This window comes from Fringilla coelebs (genome assembly GCF_963513975.1).
Source record: "Fringilla coelebs genome assembly, chromosome: 8".
Classification (NCBI taxonomy): domain Eukaryota; kingdom Metazoa; phylum Chordata; class Aves; order Passeriformes; family Fringillidae; genus Fringilla; species Fringilla coelebs.
Genome location: NC_140066.1, coordinates 13,096,070 through 13,119,202, shown reverse-complemented (window position 1 = coordinate 13,119,202; position 23,133 = coordinate 13,096,070). Strand labels below are relative to the sequence as shown.

The following is a 23,133-nucleotide window of genomic DNA, read 5'->3' as shown; positions in this document are numbered from 1 at the left end:
ATTTTGACCTCTCTTTGTTATATAGCAGGCTATCTGCTGCAAGAGAGTTGTTATCAGAGCATAGCAAACACAGAGTAACATCTTCAATTTTTGACAGGTAATTGTTAAAAATATTTGCTACTAGTGCCATCTCTCCTCTATCCTTTTCTCCTCCTTCTGAAACTGTCTTTGACAGTTTGGTTAGGTCATTACTGTTTCCTCTAGACCTTTAGAAAATGCTTATATTAGGTTGTCTTCTGTAGCTTATCTCTCAGGTTTTAAGCAAATAACTTAGGTGCTCATGTCCAAACCAGCTGGTTTTCTTTAGTAGCTGATAAATGTCTAGCAAAAGCAGGAAAAAGTTTCCAGTTCATAGATGTTCTTTGTTGCAGCTCTATAGACTCAGTCCCCAGAAGGTGTGTAAAGCCAGGTGATGTTAGCTATACTACATGCCTGTTTGCAGGATTTGGTAGGCAGACACAAAGAATTCTCAGCAAATACTTTGCATCTTACCACAGAACCTCTGAAAGAAGCAAGCTTTCATTAGGTAAATAAGCAAGAGTTGCATGCCAGAATGCAAACCTTTTTCTGTTCTATGCTCACCTGACTTCTGCAATCCTCCCACTGAGCCCAGAAGGTGGGAAGAGGTGCTTGATTCAGCTTCAGTTTAGAGACTGGCAATTTATCAGGGAGAGATTTTTTACATCATTGTTGTATGAGTGATCAGGGACACTGGTTATGAAATCATTTGAGCACAACCCAGCAAGCTTTTAGGGATGGCTCATTTGCTTGTAGCTGTCCCAATGAGGATTAGTATTTCTTACCTGCAACCTACAGTACATATAGTAAACCTCTGGATCAGTGGGTTCTGCTGTGAACTGTCAATGTTTGTTCTAGCAGACCTGTCTATATTGGAGTGTGCAAAGCCTCTGAGAGCACTATAGCAGGGCTCTCAGCCCTGGCTCCCCAGTAGCACACTTCTACACATTTTTGCCTTTAATTTTGTGTTATTATCTCTTGCTGTTTTAAACTGCAGTGTCCTTTTACCTCCTTGCTCTCCCTAAAGATAACAAGCTGACAGAGCTGATGACACTAGGAGCTGGATGGAATGCAGGGAAACCAACCTTATAATACAAGCTTGCAGCAGGGCAATTACCTGTGATCTGCAGATGCTTCTCTCCGTCTGAGGAAACCACTCATTTCAGCCAGCAGGCTGGAGGTGAGGGCTGCCGGTGCAAAAGGCAGTTCATGTGCTTAATGGTTAGTGCTGGCTGGTGACCAGCTTGCCCAGGCCCAAGGGAGCTCTCTCCTTAGCTTTCTCTTATACGGTGTGTGAGGTTTTTTATATTTCTATGTCTATACTTTAGGTATAGGTTATATCCCAGTGCTGTGTGTGTGCTTCCAGCTAGCCCGACCACCTCTGCTTTTGTAATCAGGGTGCAGATGTGCTTCATGATTGAACAACTTGTGCGCACCGCCGCTCCTCCTCCCAGAGGAGTCCGGCAGGCTTGCTTATGCAAGCTGTCATGCTGTCTTTTTTTCAAAAGCATGTGTGGGTTTGCTTTTGTGTGTATCCGGCTGGCTGTTGGTGCCTGCATATAATAGGCTCTGTGTATAAAAACGTTCCCAAGCACACGGCTGCGGAAACAGCTTCCTTAAACCCGACAAAATTGCCAGCCCTTGCAGCTCAAGCCACCATAAATTACAAAAACCTGCTCCCACCTCCCTGAAGCTGTGCCTGCCGGGCGCTGTGTGCGCATACACACTCGCTTTCCTTCTCTCGCAGTCAAAGATGATAGAAAGTCTTCTGGGGATTACTGCACATTTGTAGAGCAACAATGGAAAGCAGCACAGCACAAATATCTATTCTCCTCACCCAGCATAACAAACGCTGCTTTGTCTCACATCTGGCCCTTTTTAATAGCTCAAAGCCAACAGCAGTAGCTATTTAACAGCTTATGGTAAATAAAGCTTTATTAAAACAACTTCCTTTTTCAAGCGTTTAATGATGAAAACAGCTTTTCACCTGACATTCTATACTTTTTGTACCATATCTAGTAGAAGAAATAAATTAGTTCTCATGGATAGATATTAAACTTTTTTCCAGCAGATGATCTTTGAAAGCATCTTTGAAAATTCTCGTACTGAAAAGCGGGCTCGGAGCCCTTTGAATGCTGAGTGAGCCATGTGCCTGAGTGCAGACGTGCCGAGCTGCATTGTGCCCGCGCTGTGCGGGCTGTCGGGGCTGCGCCTCGGGGCTGGGCTGTGCCGCGGGCGGGCACCGGCCGGGGCTGGGGCGGAGACTCCATGCAATTACACGCAATTAGCGGCGTTAACCTGGGTGTACACACGGAGGTGCGTTCCGATAGTACAAGAGACAACTTCTTACAATATATTTAATGGCAAGGGAAATGTCAAGTGGTACTAAATGGTTTTTGTCTCCGGACCGACAAATTTTACCACCAGGACAGGGCGCTAAGACTAAATGATGTTTCTTAAATCCATGACTGGAGGTGACAGGTTTCCCGGAGCTGCTGCGGCTGGTTCGGACTCGGCTTCTTGGGGGTCCGTGCTTCAGGCGACGGAACGCGGCTGTTCCCCCTCGTGGCTTCCGCAGAACGGCCGCCCTGGGCTGTCCCGGTGCCCCACCCACCCCCCCCGGGCTGTCCCGGTGCCCCCCCCAACCCCTCCGGGCTGTCGCAGTTCCCCCCCGGGGCTGTCCCGGTCCACCCCGGTCCCCTCGGCGGGCGGTGGCGCGGCCCGGCGGCGCCCCCTGGCGGGTCGCGGCGGTACCTGCCCTGCCCCGGCCCCGCTCCGCCGCCGCCGCTCCCGCCCTCGCTCCCGCCTGGCTTGTTGCTTCATCAAAGTCACTTGGTAGATACAGATTGCTTGCCCTCTCGTAGGACCCTCAGCATGCCGGAGACTTGAAGGAAATTATTAGTTTTTAGCTGATTGAATAAACAGCATTAACCAACTTGTGTGGTGTGGCGGCAGGGGGCAGGGATGGTTAGAACTGCTGTGCTGAATCCCTGCTTAAGGAGCTGATCTTCATTTTCCCTTCTCACCTACTGTTAACATTTCTTAACCGATAAACGTATTTCCTGTGTCTTTTAATTTATGACCTTCTTGCCTTGAGTGGTCCGAAGTGCCTCCAGATTAGATCTTGTCTGGGGCAGGCACCGCAGGGTGGCTGGTCCCCCGTGGCAGTGGAGACCTGGCATAAGGCCGTGCTGCTGGCCTCGAGCACCGCTCTCAGCAGCCTCCTCTGCCACCTGGGAAGGGCTGCCTTTCCTCCTCTGCCCTCAGAATGGATTTTTGGTGGAAAGTTTATTTGCTACAAACTCGGTTTCTGGAGGAATGGCGCCCTGTTGCTGCGGCAAGGGGGTGGGTGGCAGTGCTTGGGGCTGGGCAGCAGCTGATGTTTCCGGAGAGCGCCGCTCCAGCTCCATCTCTGCCCGGCAGTGAGGGAAGGAAGCCTGGGGGAACAAGAGCAGCAGGCACCATGTGAAGTCTCTCTAGACTCAGGGAGAAGGCTGGGCCTGTTCCAGTGGTGGTTCAGGTCTCCCTTGGCCACAGGGCAGCAGCTTTCCCTGGGCCATGGGTCCCACGGCGGGGCAGAGTTCTCACTGTGGATGGCAGTTCTGGCCATGAGGAGAGCTCAGCCCAGAGCAGAACTGAACCATACTAACCTTCCAAACGCTGAAGAGTTTTAGACATGTTCGAAGTAGTGGTGAAATGTTTGGCTTAATTTTTTCCCCCTCTCTAGGAGAGTGTTCAGGCTGCCTTAGGAACTGGTGGGGACCACGTTTTACTAAATTGTTTTCTTTACTGTGTTTTTTGGAAGTTCAGTTTCTGATATAATAATTGCAGTCTCCAAACCTGAACTGTCACCCAACACAGAGGGTAGTAGAATCTTGTGAAATTCTCTTTCATGAAGCCAGTGAAAAATTTCATTCGTTTTTCAATGTGGAAGAGGGTTTTGTAGTAATGGTTTAAAAGATTCAGTATGTTTAGGGTTAAAAAAAAAAGGCTAACAGGTCGATGCATCTGTTCCTTTAAAAAAAAGTATTCTCCATTTTTGAGACATCATAAATATGTAGATGAGGCCTCTTTAATTAGTGCCTGGGGCTGTAAACTCTCAATGCTAGAGGGAGGGAAAAATGAAGAATAATTTGCCTTTTTTTTTTTTTTTTTTAAAGAGGGAGACTGTGTCTTTGCCTCAGAAAAGAAAGAAGAATGGGGCTTTTTATTGTTGAATTACCAGAAGGTGCTGGGAACCCGTCTTCTTTTTTTGTTTATCCTTTTGGATGGGGTTAGCATGTAAAGCAGTAGTGTGCAACCTTTCTGGCTAATGTGTGCACCAAACAGAGGGGATTTGTTACAAAGCACCAGGAAAAATTCTCTTCTCTATCCTCCTCTGCCAGTACCCTTAATCCTGATCAGCAACATCCCCTGCTGTCTGTCGAGCTGCTCGCAGGCCTGGATCTCAGCGTGCTGTCTAATGCAGGGACACCGCAGGCCAGCCAGGGACCCTGCAAAGTCGTTTTCACTTGTGACCTGATAAGTGCACAGCACTTAACCGAATAGAAGTCTGTTGTTATTCAGCCCCGACGGCCTTTCTGTATCTTAAGTACTGTTATTTTCGACTAAGGTGATCTTGCTGCTACTTTTAAAATAGGATGAAACCGACAGAAAGGGTATTTTTATAAATTTCAGGACATGGATGTGAGAAACAAGGCCAGAGTATAGCAATACCCATGTAGTAGGTATAGCTACTGGAAATTTAATTCTGCTGTTATTTTTCTTCCGGCCAAAATGGTCTGGTGTCAAAATGCTTATTCTGCTGTGGTGAAATTTCTGATCTCTATGATAATTTTCACTTTCCATGTTTAATCTTTTAATTCTTGCTGAGGCCCATGAAAGAGTAATTTCCAGATAATAATGGTTTCCCACTAATAAGCTCCGCGTTTTTTATAGCAGAAATTACTTAGAGCCAGTATGCTCACTGAAAAAAAATTGCTCTATTTGATGCTCTTAAGATGTGTCTGAGAGAAAGATAAAGATGAGTCTTGTGGTGGTGAGGCAGGGCATTTCAAATACAAAACGTTGTGTCATTGTGTGTGGTGGGGCTTCATGCGTACAATTTTGGCTGTTTGGTTCATGCAACAAATGTTTGCTGTGTAGGAGAGTTAGTGGGCTTCTCTCGACCAGGAGAGAATAAATGAGATTGGGCTGTGAAAGTAGCAAACTGTCAGAAGAAGGGCTGGGGGGTGATCGTCCATCCATGCCGCAAGGGAGAAGAGGCATGGAAGTGAAAATTCTTCTAGCCCACTAGGGGAAGGGTGAGTGGTAGAGAGTGCTTTTCTGTGAGAGCCATTGGATTTTTAAACCAGAACTGTTTTGGAGACTGAAATTGATCAGATTATTACAGAATTTGTGTACCCGGTCTGTGTAGGAGATTACGGGATTGCAGCCCCAGTCCTGCCTCCAAGGGCCTCATCGAGCTTTGAGAAGAAGCCCCATTGCCATGTGGAAGAAATGGCAGTTTGGACAAGTACTATAGAAAGCTGTGGCTCAGGTAGCTGATAGTATGATAGCAGCCTTTGATTTTGTTTATGGTTAACTGTAATGCAGAGAACTAGAGTGGCATTACATGTGTACACATGAAATTGTGTAATTAAAAAATGTCATGATTTTCTTAAAAAAAAAAAGGTGCCTCAGTTTGCATGTCTTCAAATTTTTCAGCGGACATCTGTGTGCTATATGTATTTGTTTTCAGTGTGCCCTTCTCCATCTGTGCTGATGTTCAATTAAAATGCAGATAATGTGTCCTAGCTTGTAAGATGGATCACTGGTGAAGTACTGTCATGTCTAGGCTAGCTTATCTCTTGATAAATACCTCTGCTGTCCACTGAAAGATTAAACTTCATGACTGCTGAGGTCTGTTTGGGGGTCCTGCAGGCAGATAAGACTGTGTAACTGGCTTTTAATAAAGTACATCAATTTACATTTGCTAGAGGACCTTTGGATGGCACCTGCTATTGAGAAGGCAGTGGCATAATCAAAAGATAATACTTGCATACTTGGCTCTTCTGTTTCATGAGTATCATAATTTATTGACAGGAATGCTTTATTGAGCCCCCTCTTGTGTCTAGAGCTTGGAGGTGAGGAGCTTGAGCCGCTGTTCTAAGACCTCATTTAGTTGTCTAGCTAAAAAGATTTCTTCCCCTGAGTCTAATCCAGCAGGAGCCATGAAAGAACATTATCAGCTAGGTACAGAAATCCCCAGCAGTTTGGGTGTGTGGGATGCCTGCAGATCTGTGGTCTGGGGTCTGTGTTGTTGTGAGAGCTGTGTAATCAAGGTTCCCACCACAGGGAGCACTCTTCCCCTCAAGGGGGGTGCATATGGACAGTGCTGGAATTGTTTAACTGAAGAGATGTTGAGTTGTGCACCAGAAATGGTGAACAGCCAGCTTCTCTAACCAGACAAGTATCTGAAAAATTTGCTCTCTCTTGTGTGTGTGGAGGGAATGGAAAACAGTTTTGTCATGAACAGTGCTCCGAATAACAAACCACTCAGTGCCACTGAAGAGGTTCATGAGGGAGAGGTTTCTGTGCAAGACTGAGATCTTGCTTGTGCTACTATAAAGTTTGGTGTGAATAGGGCATTTGGGTATATATTTCTCTGCCCACTCATTGTTCATGAGCTCCAAACACTACTCTGAGCCTTAATTTTTTATTTTCTAGATTGTTTTAAAAGTTACAGGAAGGTTTAATTTGCCTTAAACTGCACTGTTTGTTAAGAGATGGACCTAAAGACCACAGGCTGTGTTTTTCCAGAAGTAACAAGTAGTTTGTTAGCTATAGATACCTGAATGCACACAATTTTTCTAGAAGGGAGGAACTGTGCAGCCCTCTACTCTGAAGATTAGGCCTATTCCATAGATTTATTCTAGGTTGTACATCTGGATATTTGTCATTCTTAAAGTCTGGGCTGTGTTGTAGATCCCAGTCCTTCCTGCCCTGTCATCTTGGCCATTTCAAGGGCTCATGAAATAGATTTGCTAGTTGGAGGAGGATTCACAATGTACCTGTTGCTTTTATTTTCAAACCAGAAATCCAGATTCTTCAGCACACACATTTTATGCTATTTTTGGCCGTGTAATGCTCTGCTGTGTCTGATTCATTTAATATTTATGGGAGGTGTTTTCTTTTAGAGGAAGATTAGGAAGAATCCCCGTGCCTTTGTCCTTGCAGAAGCCAGGCTGTCACTGTTATTGGGATTATTATTATTTTATCTCACAGTGTGCTCAGGGGTTTCTTGCAAGCAGCTCTGTTCAATTGTTCAGGAAGTGTATGGACCATGTTCAGTGATCTTTATTGTCCTTTTTGTCTTGCAGATCGAGGGATTTTAATGGCTTTCAGGTAGAAGAAAGTGGAGACAATCAAAATGAATTCTATGGACAGGCACATACAGCAGACCAATGACCGGCTGCAGTGCATAAAACAGGTGAGTGAAGGTGGAGGTCATTGCTGCTACACGAGGGCTGGCTGTTGTGCAGCAGGCATTGCATATTACAGTGTCCTGTTGCTTAATGAGTGTCCTTGCCCTTCAGAGGGAAGGCATGAGACACACTAATCTCATTGAAGAGAGTATCTGCCGTGAGAGCCGGTGTATTAACCTCAAAAGCCAAACTTTCCCATACACCTTTCTAAGAGCTCTTTAGCCTGGAGACTCAACAAATCTGTCTCAGCTGGAAGCAGAGTGGTGCTCATCCTGCCAGCTCAGCCCTGGAGGTTCACAGCGGGCAGCTGTCATTCTGGTGCTCTGAGCACAGTAATCCACAATTCCAATGGGCCAGTTTTGATTTTAATCCAGTAGCTGACCTGAGACCTGCGCTGCCTGGAGACTCAGAACTTGGATGGCTGGCATGCCTCCAAGTGCTCAGAGTGCTGCTTAATCAGTTTGCATGGAGATTGCAAAAACTTCTGATTGCAAGGTAAAATTTTCAGAAGCATCTGTTTGTGAAGATGAAGGGCTCTTCACATGCCACTGCCTTTCAGTGAATTATGTCTCATTTACAGATTTCCCCACTGTAACTGTGCTTGCTGCTTTTATAACTGAGCAACAGCAAGGAGACAGAGGCTGTCTTTCCCTGTTTTACCCTTCTCAGTGAACTTTGCTCTCTAGTGTGTATTCTCCCCTCATATACTTATCCACATGGAACAATCCTAACAGAATTTTCATGGCAATAGTCCTCTAGAGGAGGTGAGCAAGAAAATGTTTTTTTGTGTTGCTATTTCTTGTATTTATCTCTAAATCAATGCATGCATGCAGCAAACAGGTGCATAAATGCAAGTTGCACACAGATATTTTCAAGATCCCATCTGGATTCAGGAGATGAGCTCCAAAGTTCATCTCTTCAGACTGGTTGAAATTTTCTGAATTACACTGGAAAAACAGAAACTTGTTATTCCATGAAATAATGTTCCCAAATGATTTTTCACTGTTGTCTGGTCAGTTTTGTTTGTCAGATTGGGTCACAGCAGAGTCCTGCTGCTTTAGCTAACACAAATAAAAAAACTGAGTTAAAAACCTGCCTGCCTATTTGTGCCCTAGGACATATGCATATTGCTTCTTGAGGCAGCACAGCATTTCTCTGTTCATAGATTTGTGTTGTAGACACAAGCACCCTAAATCAAAGGAACTGATAAAAGATAAGTGTGGGGGTGGTACTGGATGAGTAGCTCTGGATTTTTAAATTTATTTCTTTAAGGACAACTTCCTCAAGAGAAGCAGCCAAGGGGAAGTGCTGATCTCTCTGTGGTGAGCAGCAATAGGACACAGGAAAATGCAGTGACGCTGTGCCAGGGGAAGTTCAGCCTGGGCTTTAGGAAAAGGCTCTTCACTGAGAGGGTGGTCAGTCCCTGGAACAGGCTACCTATGGAAGTGGTCACAGCACCAAGCCTGTCAGAGTTCAAGGAATGGTCGGATGATGCCCTTAGTCACATAATTTAATTTTAGGTAGTCCTCTAAGGAGCAGGAAATTTGCCTTATTATTACTTAGAGGTCCTTTCCAATTTGATATATTCTTTGATTCTATAAGAATATATTTATCATCTTAGTTTCATCAATCTCCATCATTATATTATTATAGCTTTCCCTAGATATTAGTGGAAGTTTACATTTTCTGGAATGTGTTGTAATGCAGGAATATGTGGGTTTTTGCAGGTGATGGTTTGGGTGATACAGAAAAAGATTATAGCTCACACCTAAACCAGATGATTTTTCTCTCCATATTTCCTTTATAAGAGAGGGTTTCAGAATGAATCAAACAAAGCTAGTTCATAGGTCAAGGAGCAGAAATAGGAATCCTTTCCTGCAGAATTGCTGCTTGTAATCCATCCTCGCTCTGTGGTATCTCTCTTTCATCACTCTGCAGTGCAAGTTAATGCATCTAATGGCCCTTCAGAGGCCTGAGGAAAATATGAATTTGAGGATTTCATCCCAGTTTCTTATGAACAACTATCTGGTTCAGAAAAAACATGCCCTTGACTGGTACAAATTGGTGTCCTTTTTGGCCATCCTAGCTCATAGGATGAAGAATGAAGGTTAGATTGCAGAACAATTTAACCTTCTAGCTATAAGAACAGACCTTCACATCAAGTGGAGACAAATGGAGGATGCTGCTCAGCTCCTTTTTCTAGAGCTGTCAGTTTCTGTACATAATTTATATTATTTTAATTAGATAAGAGAATATCAAATTACACTTCTTAAAGTTTTAAAGAGATAATTTTGCCTATGTAATGGGTACTCTGTCAGTTAAACCACTAACTTCATTTATACATAGTGGTGTTTTGCATATGCAGCTTGGATGTTTCTTCAGTGATGAAGGCTAGGGGGAAGGGAGGAAGGTCACGCTGCCCCTAATTTGTGTAGCACTCTGTTTTCTTTGATCCTGGAAGAAAGCTTGGGGTTTTCTGGTAGACCAGGAGCATGCTTGTGTCAGAGTTCAAAGGATGCCTGAAAAGGAGCCATCCTGCTTGGGAATGCTTGTGGATTCATGGTTCCCCCATTATGTTTATGCCTAAAAAATAAAGGAGAGAAGGGGAAAAGTCTTGTTTTCAACTCATGACAAACTGTAGTTAATTAAGATAGTGGCTGAACACCAAAAAAAAAAAAATCTCAGCTTTTTTTTTTTTTTTTGTGAGAGTGGCGCTACTTGTTCTTTTGTTGGAGAGTAATGACTGGTTTTTTAAAAAAAATAATTTCTTTTGTTGAAGAAAGTAGTATCAAAGCTGCTGTTTGCTTTATCATAGTTCCAGAATCTTGTGCTGTTATCTTTGCTGTAGTGGAGAAAGAGACAGAAACTAACTGCCTTTTGGGAAGACACTCAACTCTCTGTCATAGGGTCATAAATTTCCAGCTTGAGGACATTTACCTTGTTCTTTGAGACAGGCTATTAGCTGGCTAATACTAGAAAGAGTAATTTCCAGTTCACCCATTGAGAGCTGGACTGCTCACTGCTCTGTGCATGTTGAGTTTGGGAGCAGAGCGCTACCTTGCATGGCCGTGTAAATGTATCTTCACCTATTCTGGGGATTAACTGCAGGGTCAGACAAAAATGTGTTTGCCTTTTCTTCTGCTCTCCTCTGTTATCCCCTTTTCCCAGACGGTGAGCAAACAGTGCTGCTGTTCCCCCGAGCACACGTGTGCTTTTGGGGTGGTTAACACAGCACTGGTGTGGAAGGTGCGCTGCAGCAGGGGGAGGAAAGCCGCTCTTCCTTGGCGCCCAGTATCTGCAAGTTTTATAACCCTGCTGGCAGCCAGTGGCTCCTGCAGCCAGACTGAGAGCTGTCTGCCGCCCTCCTTGCCCCTCACTCCAGCCCCTGAGAAATGCTATAAATGGTAATCCATGTGCCTCTTTAACTAGATCAGGTTTCAGCACAGGGTCAGGACAGGCTTCTTTCTTCCCAGCTCTGTGACTTGTGAGACACCCACAATATCCTTGCTGACTTCTGTTCCAGGATCAAGGTTGTGTTTTACCTTCATCTTTTTTAGTGCTTTAAAGCTACAAACCCAAAACTTGTATATGATCAGCTAGTTAGGAAATGAAGTGTGTGTTAAGAAGTGTTTCAGAATAGATGAAAGGGCAAACTGAGGAGGTGGCTGTGTATTTATGCTTAAAAAAACTCCAGACTTCTGTGGAAGGCTGGAACAGCTTGTGTGGTCTCTTTGTAGCTGATTCCCTTAGTATTTGTAAGTGTGTGTGCTTTAAAATCAAACATGGTTTTTTGATGTACAGCGGAAAAAGCCAAAGTAACAGGCTTTCCTTAACACGTGCAATTAGTTTGTCATGACACAGGAGACTCTTCAGGGTACACTGGAGGAAGCTGGATGTTCAGGCTTTTTTCTTTAAGTCTTTGTCCATACAAACAAAACCACAAAATTACTTTTGTGCAGAGCAAAGGTCTGATGGCCCCTGAGAATTCCCTGCCATATTTGAGGCTGCTGTAATAATCTGTTTATCTGCTGAGGGCTCATGGCTCAGGTGGCTCTGGCACAATGTCCATGGAGCTGTGGGGCAGCAGGAGCTGCTTCAGGCAGGCACAGAGCTGAATTTGAGAGCTTCCTTGCTGCCTGCTGCCCTGGCACAGCCTTCTGAAGAAGCCAGCTTGGCTACTGCTGCATAAAAAATCCCAGTAAAAAATTGACTGGGTTTCTTAAAGCATTCTTCAGAGCAGTCCAGAAGTGTGGCTTTAACCAGAAGCTGCCCATTGCATTTGTTAGGTGATAGAAGCAAATGCCAGGGGAAAGCAGTGGGTTTTGGGTAACATTTCTCTACTCTTACTCTAATGGGTCTACTTGGAAATCTTGGAGCTATTATAAATCTAGGGTCTTCTACCCTTTGTGTCTCTGTTTGCTGTCAGTCAGTTTTGTAAGGTTCCTGTATGTTTCTTCTGAAATTCTTGCAAAGTAGATGAAAAAACCCCTTTCTATATTGAAATTACGAGGAGGCCGCCCCTTTCAGAAAGGGTGTGTGATATCTTCCCACTGTGCTGAGTACAGTTGTTAGGCTCTGTACTAAAGCTGTGCTGAAATGTTAGTAACAGGTTAAGGAGAAGTGTGAAAAGGCTCTCTGGTGTCAAAAGTATTAGATCATGGTGGGAACAGAGAAGGCTGGTTCTGCTGCTTGTGGCGTGGTACATCAGGGCACATTGAGCTGTATCATCAAATGGTGCAGGATCACCACGTAACTGGAGACACACGTCACACAGCTGATTTCCAGAAATCCATTAGCATTTCTTCCCTCTTTCCTTCCAGAAGGCTTGCTGAATTGCTGCCTAGCAATGCTTTTTAGTGCCTACCCAGCCTTTCAGAGAGATACGCTAAACGTTGTAATTGCTGTGTGTTTGTGTTGATATTTTCTTGCTCAAATTGGAAACAAGCAAGCCCATTTCTTTCATCACTCAGCAGCTAGGTTTTGGGTAACTTGCAATTCAGAGGAAAATAGAGTTCTTTGTATATTTACATAACTGTTTTTAAGCACTGAAGTGTTTGAACTAATTCTTCTCCTCTTCAGTGTTATTGTTGCAGACTCATGTAAATGCTAAGCAGTCCTAAACATGTCATTTTTAGTATATTTTGGACTGGTTACCAAGGACTGGTATGAAAGTACAGCTGAAAAGATTTTAATAAAAGGAAAAATGCTTCCTATTTTTTTTTTTCATTTTCATGTGCTTATAAAACTGCCCACAGTAGTTTCATAAAAATTTCCCTCTTGAAGAACTTTGAAAATTAGAAGTATTCTTATGAAGAGTGCATTTATTTAGAATATACTTTTTTTGGTATTCTGTATAAGTGTTATAGGGGTTTTAGCAGCTAAATGTGAAATAACAAGGCTAAAGGGGAAAAATACCTTTTCCTTAAAGAGACATTTGATGGGCCTCAAGTGTTACAGTTTATTGGTTGAATGGTCCATCAGTGTTGTGTTAGTAGCTGCATTTTATTGGTATCTATTTTTCTGAGGCCTATAGCCACAAGTTCTTGGTCTGCTTTTGTGCTCACTCTGTTGGACTAGTTCTCTGCTAGACTAAAGTATGTTTAGGAAAAACTGACAGCAGACCAGCTTTCCTGGCTCCTCTAGTCCATTTAGAGACTTGTCAGTCAACATTCCTGCTCATTAGATCCTGCATCCTGGTAGGGAAGCTGCAAGGGAAGGAGCAAAAGGCAATTTGCTAGAAGCACTTCTGGTGGGGGGGTGGTGGTGGGGGGGGGGGAAGAGAGCACCTTCATGTTTGCAGTATTTGGCTGGTTTGTTTATCTGACAGGATTCCAGTGGGTGGAATGTAACCCATCATGTTGTGAGGTAGATTGGTAAAGCTGTGGCAGCTTCACTTTGCCCATTCCCAGTTCCACTGCTTTACTGCAGCACCTGTCCTTGAGGGCCAGGGTGTTATTACTCTTAATATTAGTTGTGTTAGTATCCTTAGTATTTCCATTTCAAAATGGGAAGTGCACCTTTTAAACTCAGGCAGAAAACCTCCAGTACCCATAGGATTTAGTATAATTTCATTCTTTCCTGTGCAGCAAATTAATCTGGCCTGTGGTTTAAAATTCTTTGAATAAATAAGGATGAATATTTGAAAATTCTAGGAATCTGTAAGTGGAGTCCATGATGTCACCTTAGTGTCAGATGAGCACAGGAAGTCCTTTTTGTCAGCAGCTGGGTCAAGCTTTGCAGTGAAAGTGTGACACAGCTGGTGACATCTCTGACTTCTGTCCTGCCATTTCTGGATCTTGCTTCTTACATATGCACTTGCTACTTGAGTTGCTGCTATTGTGTGCGACAGCAGATCCATAGAGGTATGGCTTAGAGTTTGCACATAAGTTTTCTACCATTTGTAAAAGCAGATGTTTTCAAATGAGTTAGAGTGGCCAAAGTACTGAATACCAAGAGCCTTCAGCTGTTCAGACCGAAGGAAAAGTCTTTTCACTGGTGGCATTCACTCCTTCTTGCCTCTGTGCAGTAAGACATTGTACGTGGGCAGGTCACACAGCAGGGGCTGTGGGCAGTTTTGTAATTGAAAAACTGTCTGGGGAAGCATTTTTCCTTTTGATTTGCAAATATCTCAGTAATGCCTTGCTGGCTGGTGGGACCTGTGAGAATAGGTCATGAGAATTTTACATCTTCCACTGTGGTAGCAGTTTGTATAGTCATCATTTTAAGTAGTCACCTTGAGATTTTATCTCTGCATAGATTAAGAGATTAAAATAATAAAGATTAAATCAGTTGATTAAAAGTGCTATAAAAAGCTCAGTAAGTAAGTAAATTACTCAAATGAGAAAAAAAAAAGGCAAAACAAAGTATGTCCAACAAATGTGCTCAACAGGATATACTGAAGATTAATAGATGTTTTTCAAAATCAGTGAACTTATTCTTCTGAAATTTAGAAAATTAATAAATGTATCTATTTTAATTAAATGTTTAAATTTGATTCAGTATATCAGAAGAGTTGGTGCCTTTTTTTCCCCCTTGCCATCAACTCACTTTATACTTTTAGGTTGTGTTACTTTTTAAAGAAGGCACTGTTGACAATAATTTTCCAGTAAAGGGATGATGTAATACTTCTTTAATGTCCTTGAAACACCTTGGTAAGATAAGAACTGCATGAAAGAAAACCACTGACCCAAACTTTTCATGAGGTGATATATACTTAAAATTATGAAATGGTTTACAACACAGAAGTATTTATGTAGACACCCCACTTTGCCTGAGTCCTTCACTCAGTCTTCTACTAAAACACATTATGAAAGTAGATTTTTTTACCTTGGAGCAGGTAAGCAAGTCCAGAACAAATAAGCCTATTTTTATCAATAAAACCCATTACCAATTTATGTAAATATTATTGTAATAATGAAACATTATTCTAACAGTGCAGTAGTATTGTAACAGAAAGAGTATGGCAGCTGCTTGGAGAAAATTAACTCCTTGATATGTTGGGATATTTAGGACCGAAACTACTGACTGAAAATCACAAGGGCATTTGAGAAGAAAGCTCCTGTATCATTGCTGGAGTGCTAAGGCTGAAGAAGCCTCAGCATTGTTGCTGTAGTCACACAGAGAGGCATCACATGCTGGCATGGTGTAATAGGGAGACACTAATGGAAAATGAGTTGTTTCATTTGCCAAGAAGAGCAAGTGAACTGGTTAGGCAAACTGATTTCATAATTCTGTTGAGCTGTAATTACAAATCTAAAGAGAGACTGGAGCCTTGCATGACTGAGCATGGCCTTGGAGAAAGAGCAAACAGTTGTACCTTTGTCTTTTGACTTTTATCCCATAAAATCAGTCTGTGAGTGCTTAAGGAAAAATACTTCTGACCCCTCTGATTATGTGGAGGCTTTGTAAACCACACTGTTTCCACTGCTCTCAGCTGACATAGCAGTGCAGGTGCTGGGGGTAAGGAAGGTGCAAAGCCTGCACCAGCAATAGAGAGATGAACATGAAGGCATACTGCCATTAGTCTGTCCCATATCCATCTTCAGACAGAGCTGATCACAGCCTTTAGGGCCCCAAGTCACAGTTTCCTCCTGAGCAGGGGAGGGTGGGGTGGAACAGTAGGTTATGACTAAAGGAGTTTAATTTGCTGCATATTCCCTTACTGAGCATAAATTTTATCAAATATCATAAATATACTGCAGTTTATGTAGATCAAAAGGAAGACAATGGTGCAGTTCTGATCAGCAGAGTTAAGGGATGATTCTTGTTTCAGCTCTTCTGGCTTCTATGTATAGTTTTTGAGGATCAGGTGTTAAATCCATTCCTTACATTTTTGTAAAACTAATAGGCAAGCCAAGGTTGCTGTATCTTTCCTTTGCTCCAGCACATGCATATAGGTGTGCAATCATCCTCACAAAACTCATGGTACAGGAGATCCAGGCAGCAGAACAGGGCTGCTCAATTACCAGGCATTCACCTTTTCTGCAATCAGTACTGAATTATACACACACTTTATACTAAAAGTGTATGAGAGAAGGATCAATTAAAATCTGCATTAATATAGATTTTGTTTCCTTACAGTTCATAACTGAACAGCTTGAAGTTTTTTCAGTTCAGTGATGCTCATATTTTTTATTTCTTCTTTTTCTCATTTGTTTAGCATGGTATCTTGCTCAGTTTTTTCCAGATGTTAAAACATCCAATAGAGGTGCTGGTCATTGCTCAGTATTTGTTTTCTTTTGAAAAAGAAGCTGCAATGGACAACGGGGGCAAAGGTGACTCCGTTTACTCTGTTTTTCATAAGTAGGAATGGCTAGCATGGTCTTAATCTCTCTTAGTATATCTCAAAATGTGAGCCTAATAAAATATTTATAAAGCCTCTGATGGAATGAGCCATGTAAGTGCAAGATAATTCTATTAATTAGGGATCTCTCAATCTCACAAACACGAAATTGGGAGGGGGGATTATGTGAATGCAAAGTGCACAGTTTGAGCCTTTTAATTTTTTTGCTAAATAAAACAGTCTTTGATATTGAAAAGGACTGTAGAGAATTGAACTATCTGTACCCATATCAGGATAAACAAAAATCACATTCCCAAAAGACAGTGAAGCGCTCAGTGCTCTCCTCTATCTTCATGAAAAAGACCATTTTTTTTGAATATTGATTGCAGATGAGTTTTTAATATACTGAGTATGGCTGCTTATGGATAGGACAAGGTGTGCATAATCACTGTTGACATTAAAAAAACCAAAGATGTAGAAACCACCTTTTTCAGGTCATTTCATTTTGTGTGTTTAAAGTGTATTCTTGGGTAGTGTTGTCCTGTATTTCCGTACCCAAGCTTTCTGGCAGCCAGTGGTGGATGGGGATCTGAAGTAGAGGCCTTTGCATAGGAGGGGAGACAGGCTCATGGTTGGGCTCATTCACAGAGCTTGCTCAGTGTTTTTAGTAATAAAGGCTCAATCAACGTATTAAAGCAAATGGCTCTTGCTGATTTGCAGGTCTTATGGCAATGAGTGAGCCATCGAATTGAGGTCTAGTAGCAGTGTACCTGTGCACTGAGTAACAGAGAGACCAGCTTTGTCTCCCTGTGGTTATGCTCTGTCAAGGGTGTCTGACCAGGAATCCTATTTACAGTCCTAAGAGACGTGATTTGTTTTCCTTTGGGAGCTGAACGCCCTTTGCCGCATGTGCAGGAGCACAGTAATTCTGCTCCCAGTTGTTTCAGTTGAAGGGCATGTAATCTCTGCCAGTTCTCTCTGCCCTTTCTCTTCCTGGTCCCATCCTTCCCTACTTCCCTATTTGCCCCCCTTCAGCACATGAAGTGCATTTTCATTACACATGACTGCAGACATGTCTGGATGAGCATTAAGATGGGCAAAAAATAGTCTCAAATACATTGCAGAATCTGCCAAAGCACCTGGCCACTAAATCCCATCTCAAGGGTCAGAGTGAGATACACCATACTCTTTTCTAACACCAGAGTCAGTTCCATCAGCACAAGTGAAGTGGGTCAGCTCCTTCACCACGCATTATCAATCAGTTTAGCTCCAAAGGAATTATAGGTTCTGCATTTATAGTTTTGAGTTACTTTTATATATATATTTTTTTTTTGGTAGCTACTTTTCTGGTTTTGTTATTAAATTCATAGAATTGCAACCATATGAGAATTTTAATTTCAATTGTTGTCAAGAAAGGCTTGAAAACTTGCATGTTTGCAGCTGAAAGTAGCAAGCAGGTCATGTGAACCTCAGAGCTGTACACAGGCATTTCAAATGTATACAAAATTTATGTCACGCAGAGTACCTGGCCTCATCGTTTGGAAGAGATGGGCTTTGTGCTGGGTTTTATATACCTTGAAATTCTGGACCTGTTGGAAAGTTCTGAGAGCATACAGGTGAACCTGTTGTTTAAACTTGGCTGAAGTCTCAGGATTACCTCAAGAGTAAATATGCTGGGTATCAGAACACTAAAAAACTGTGTTTCCTCTTGGCACCTTTATTTGTATGCATTATGTTTCTGTAGAATAATGAGGAATATTAATAACAAAATATTTATCTGGCCGGAAATAATTGAAAGTACAGCTATTCTTTTTTTAAAGGAAGGATGTTATGAGGCAGGAGGAGTATTTATGCTGTGAACTTAACTGTGTCATCCTCTTACATTGATGATACAGCTCCACCTTTGGGAGAAGTTTCGCCATGCGTTTAATCCAAAGCTGCTGCTGAGAGCAGAGTCCTGGTACCTTCCCGGCCCTACCTTTTGTTTGCTGCCACTTTCTTTGAGTCAGGTCTAATGATTGTGTGGTCACATAAGGGATCTCACTGTGGGTGGTGACTGAAAGTCTGCATTTGGGAGGTTAGATCACAGTCAGAACAGCAAGTGTGGTCTGAGGCACTGAAAGTGCTGGAAGTACATGTTTGGGCAAGGAAGCTCACAGAGACAACTAAGCATCACCAACAAAATGTATCCTAGGATTTAGGTCAGCTTCAGACTAGCGTTGGTATGTACAAACGCTGGGCTGTAACACGTGCCTATTCCCATGGGCTCCTGAAGGGCCTCCCCTGGAGTGGCTCACACTGCTGCTGTCTCCCCTGCTAGTGCTAAGGTTCAAGGACCTGCCCTGCCTGCCATCCTGGAGGGCCAGGGCAGCTCAGATTGTTAGTGCAGAATGGGGCTAATTCACCATGCAGGCAGGCATGTCTGCTCAGGTGCTGTGCAGGGGAGCAGGCAGGAGAAGGCAGTGGAAGGCAGGAGCCTTCTAGGGCAGGCAGCCCCCAGTGCTTGTGGAACAGGAGCCCAGACTTTCTGTCCTGCAGGAGAGCAGCTGCCTCCTGGATTCACTCTCCCCAGCTGAGGGACCAGAAGGTTTGCCAGGCGTGCAGTCTCGCCACATGGTGTGTAGGAAGGGGTTAATTTCAGAGCAAAGAAAAGGCTACCTGCATCTCTCTGTGCTTTCTTTTTCTGTGCGCTGAAAAGCTCCCTGTGTTGCCAGTGTTTTGTGTTGCTGATGTAAAATTCCCAGACTCGTTGATTAGTGGAGCTAGACAGTAGACAGGGTCCAAGTGGCTAACCATGTGAGAAATTCAGTGACTGTAGGCTACTGTTAATTAACCTAGAATCTACAACATGGCATAATGTCTGTGTGATAAGTTATATTATCTTCAGCAGTTCAATTAAATCAAGGAGTGAGACACAGAGCAGACGTAACTCGGCAAAACAAACAGACAACTTGAGTCAGCCTCCATAATTTGCTGCGACATCACGTAAATAAATGCAATAACTTGTTTGGCATAGTTAAGCAGTTTGCTGCTCAAAAACTTACTTGCATGACATCTCATTTTGAATAGGTGAAATTGCGGCAAATTAGGTCTCTGCCTTCAGTTTGATATATTCCACAGAAAAGAGGAAAAAACCCCTCCACTAGAGATGTCATTTGTAAATTGAAATTCAACATTTGTTTTCTATAGCAGCAAACAGGAACATATGGATTTCATGTTTAAAGGATTCATTTTCCATACCATTGCTGTCACATTAGCATTTCTTGATGTGAGATAATATTAAACCTCTGTAACTGTTCTTAATTTTAACTGATATTCTTACATTTCTTACTAGACTGTTCTGTCTAAAGTACACAAGTGTAGAGAAGGGTTGCAATCTTCTTTATTTAGAGGAGATAAGGCCATCATCATTGCCATGTTTTAATGTGGGTAATTGGTTTCAGTCTCCAAAATCATATTGAATCTTGGGTTGCAGGAAGTGGTTTTCACCCATTTTTCACCCACCCACCCAGAGGGTACTCAAATTGTGCTTCAGTATCCTTCTATATAATAAGATCTTAATTATATATACCTTTTTAACTCATAAGGGCCTGAATTCATATGTGGAATGAAGTTTATATTTTTGTGCCCTTTGCAGGGTTTTTGTTGTATATCAAGACTTTCTGATCACTGTTGGATTGGAAGGGAGTAACAATTTCAATGGGTGGCTGTATTTTGAAACATTGGGACCAAAAAATGCCACATGTCAGCTGTTGTATGTAACTCTCAACACTATCATTGTTGCCCTCACCCCAGGAGATGACAGAAACCATGGGGTGGGCGCACAGACAGTTGCAGTGGAATCTGATGAACTTGGGTCCTACTGTACCTGCATCCTCTGCCTGTACAGGCACAAAGGTGGTCTGTTCTTTAGGTAAATAGAGCATTTAAGCCAGAGGTGGTCACGAGCAGCAGTAGATGTTCCCATCTTCCCTGGAATCCAGCTCAAATGTCAGCAGTCCTCAGAAAAGGACTTGGCTGGTACAGTTCACTCTTCTTTGGAGATGGTGAAATGGATAGCAAAGTCTTTTGCTGTTCTCTCTATTCCCCTATGCCAGACTGTTAATTGAGTCGCTACAAAGAGCAAGAGATCCCTTCCAAGATCAAATATGACTCTGAGACTCAGACTAACTCTTCAGAGCATCACCTGGTGATCCCCACAATATTAACATGCTCCCATGCGTCAAGTATTTCTGTGATTTTTGTTCTATTCAGGCTAAGGGAATATTAAATTTGGGGTGTTATAAATGATTAGACTGAAAATCTTCTAATTTTTTTCAATTATAGAAATTGTCATGTTTTGCTAACAGTCTTCTGAAAAGCAAATGATGCTAAAAGCAATCTGGTAAATAACTGCTTCATTCAGTTCATTGGCTTTGTTCTTTTTTGCTTCAGATTTTATTCATACAAATCCTCTCCACTTGCTGAAAACATGATTGCTTGCAAGCATGGTGCTGTTAGGTGGCCCTTCACTAGCAGCTTTGAAGATACATCAAGATGTGTTTTAACCAGATCGGGTTCATTGTCACGTTTTTCTAACCCAGCTACTAATGAGGTGGATTTTTTCCCCTTGTTTACAAGAAGCACAGTTTCAGACAAGACTCTTCAGACACATGCCTTGCTTCTTCAGAATGGTGCCAATAATTTCAGTTGAAGAAGATAGAGCCATGCATGAAAAATGCTTCACAACAAAGCTGATGGATGGATTTGGCATAAGCTTTGTTTTGTACTTCTGTTCTTGGATCGAGAACTGAGAATATCTCTTTCTTTCCTGCTTGATGAATATGGTACATGTAATATTCTTCTCAGGCAGGCTTTTTGTTGTGAAGATGTGAATGACACTGGAGCTTTTTGCTCCACATACAGTGTTTAAGTTGTCAATAAATAAAAATCATAGCAGGCATTTGGCATGTTTTCTTATGTAACTGAGGGAAGGAATTGCACCTCCATGCTTTGGTTCATGGTGGATCTTCTGTTTGTTTTCCACAAAAGTAGCCTTAGCCTTTGAATGCAAAAAAGAAAAACTGGAGGAGAACCTGAATTTAAGATTATTTAGAAAGTCAGAAAGCTGCAAGAAATATGTCCCAGACAGAACTCTGTGCAACATTGCAAGAAACATCCTCTCGAGACCAAGTTTTATCTCATCCCATAAACTACTCAAATCCACTGCACAGAGGCAGGACCCACTGGTATTCTGACTTTGTCTGTGTTTTGTTTAGAGATTTTAGTCTATGATGGAACTAATAGAATTGCTTATCTTGCCCAGTGAGTTTCTGAACAAGTTTCAGTGGGGCAGTTGCATTTAAGAAGTCTGAAGGATTTTCAGTATCCCCTCTGTATTTAAGTGGGTTCTGATAGTGTCCCTTGGGGTGAGTCCTGATGCAGTGAAATAGCTTGCTGGAGGGTTGCAGAACAAGCAGTTAAAACCAAGTCATTGAGGTCGCCCCTACTTTGGCACAGGCAAGTAGAAGGAGCCTTTTCTTCCATAGCAAAATGCAACTTTAATACATGTTTAATCTACTTTAGTCTAGGAAAAAAAAATACTGCTTTTCAGTGGTGTTATGATAAGTAGAAATTACCCTTCTGTGGTGCTAAACCAAAAATTAAGCACGTGGATAAGGGTGTGCCCTGCTTTTTATCTGCTAGCCTGTATCTATAAAAATTGTTCTCATTCAGGTATAGTGTGTGTTTCTCAATGGCGAAATTTCTTTGTAAGCTTTAGCAGATGATGTGTGTGTCTGGCAAGCAGCAACACTGGTGAGAATAAATATCATGTAGCTCTTACTTAGGGCTTTTGATTAGTGGATCTCAATTCATTTCCTTTCCCACAAGGAGGGAAGAGTTACTAAAAACTGTTTCACAAACAAAATTGCATAGGTTTCAGTGAATTTTTCCTTATGTTGTTTCTGTGGTTTTGGTTTGGGTTAGTTTTTCCCTTCAGAGAGATCTGTGACCTAAGTCCTAGCAGTACAGTAGGCATTCAAAATAGTGCAATTTGTTCACCAGCTCATGTGCCTCTCTTGCCTTCTGGAAATAGTGTATTTGATATTAGCAGAGCTTACAGGTGCTGTTGTAGAGAGGTTTGAAGCGACTTCTGTTTCCCCTGCAGATCAAAGAGGCCTGTGGAAGGAGCTGTATTCACTGAGAGATTTGGTGTCAGGCAGTCACTTCTCTGGTGGTTTAAGTGAAGAGTTCAAAAAGGAATCCTTTTCCCTTTTACTTGGTAGATTCATAACCCAAACTACTGTCTCTGTTCATGGGATTTTTTTTACATGAAGCTTTACAATATGGCTTCTTACATGTACTGACTTGGATTCTTGCCTTTAATCTGTGTACAGTCATTTGACTCCTCCACCAATAATTATACGATCAGAGATGTAATTCTGAAGTGCAGCCTAGGTAAAGCTCTCACTGGTTGGTAGAGCAGAGGTAGAAACCCACGTTGCACAATGCCTGTCTGCTTTCTCAAATTCTGCTATTGTTTTAAAAATCCATGCCCTGCATGTCAGTCATCCCTTGTTAAAACAAGGCTTCTGACCAAGAGCATTCATTGAATAAGAATTATCTAATGTAACACGGTCCAAAAGCTCACAGACTGGGAACTCCTGAAAACCTGGCATGGGAGGAATTTTTTTTTTTTCCCTTCATTTGTCATGAAGTTAATATATGCAGCTACTCAGGCATGAGGGGATGAAGGGAGAAAAAATAGGTTATGAACATTATAGTTCATCCAGATGCTTAGAAATGAGCAGTCATGTTTTCCCAAATTATGCAACTGATTTAAAAGTAATGATATATTTTAAAAATTATGCCCCTGAGATTTGTGCC

At 42.4% G+C, this 23,133-nt stretch overlaps 1 protein-coding gene across 5 annotated transcripts in view; it reads left to right on the top strand.

Moving 5' to 3' along the window:
* The window catches only part of ZMIZ1 (zinc finger MIZ-type containing 1), a 335,745-nt gene that overhangs the window by 172,200 nt on the left and 140,412 nt on the right, over positions 1–23,133 (top strand). For all 5 annotated transcript variants that reach the window (XM_084210758.1, XM_084210760.1, XM_084210761.1 and 2 more), the window contains one exon: positions 7,380–7,489. In XM_084210758.1, the coding sequence (XP_084066884.1) occupies positions 7,430–7,489 (60 nt within the window). In that variant the 5' untranslated portion in view covers positions 7,380–7,429. The remainder of the gene's footprint in view (positions 1–7,379; positions 7,490–23,133) is intronic.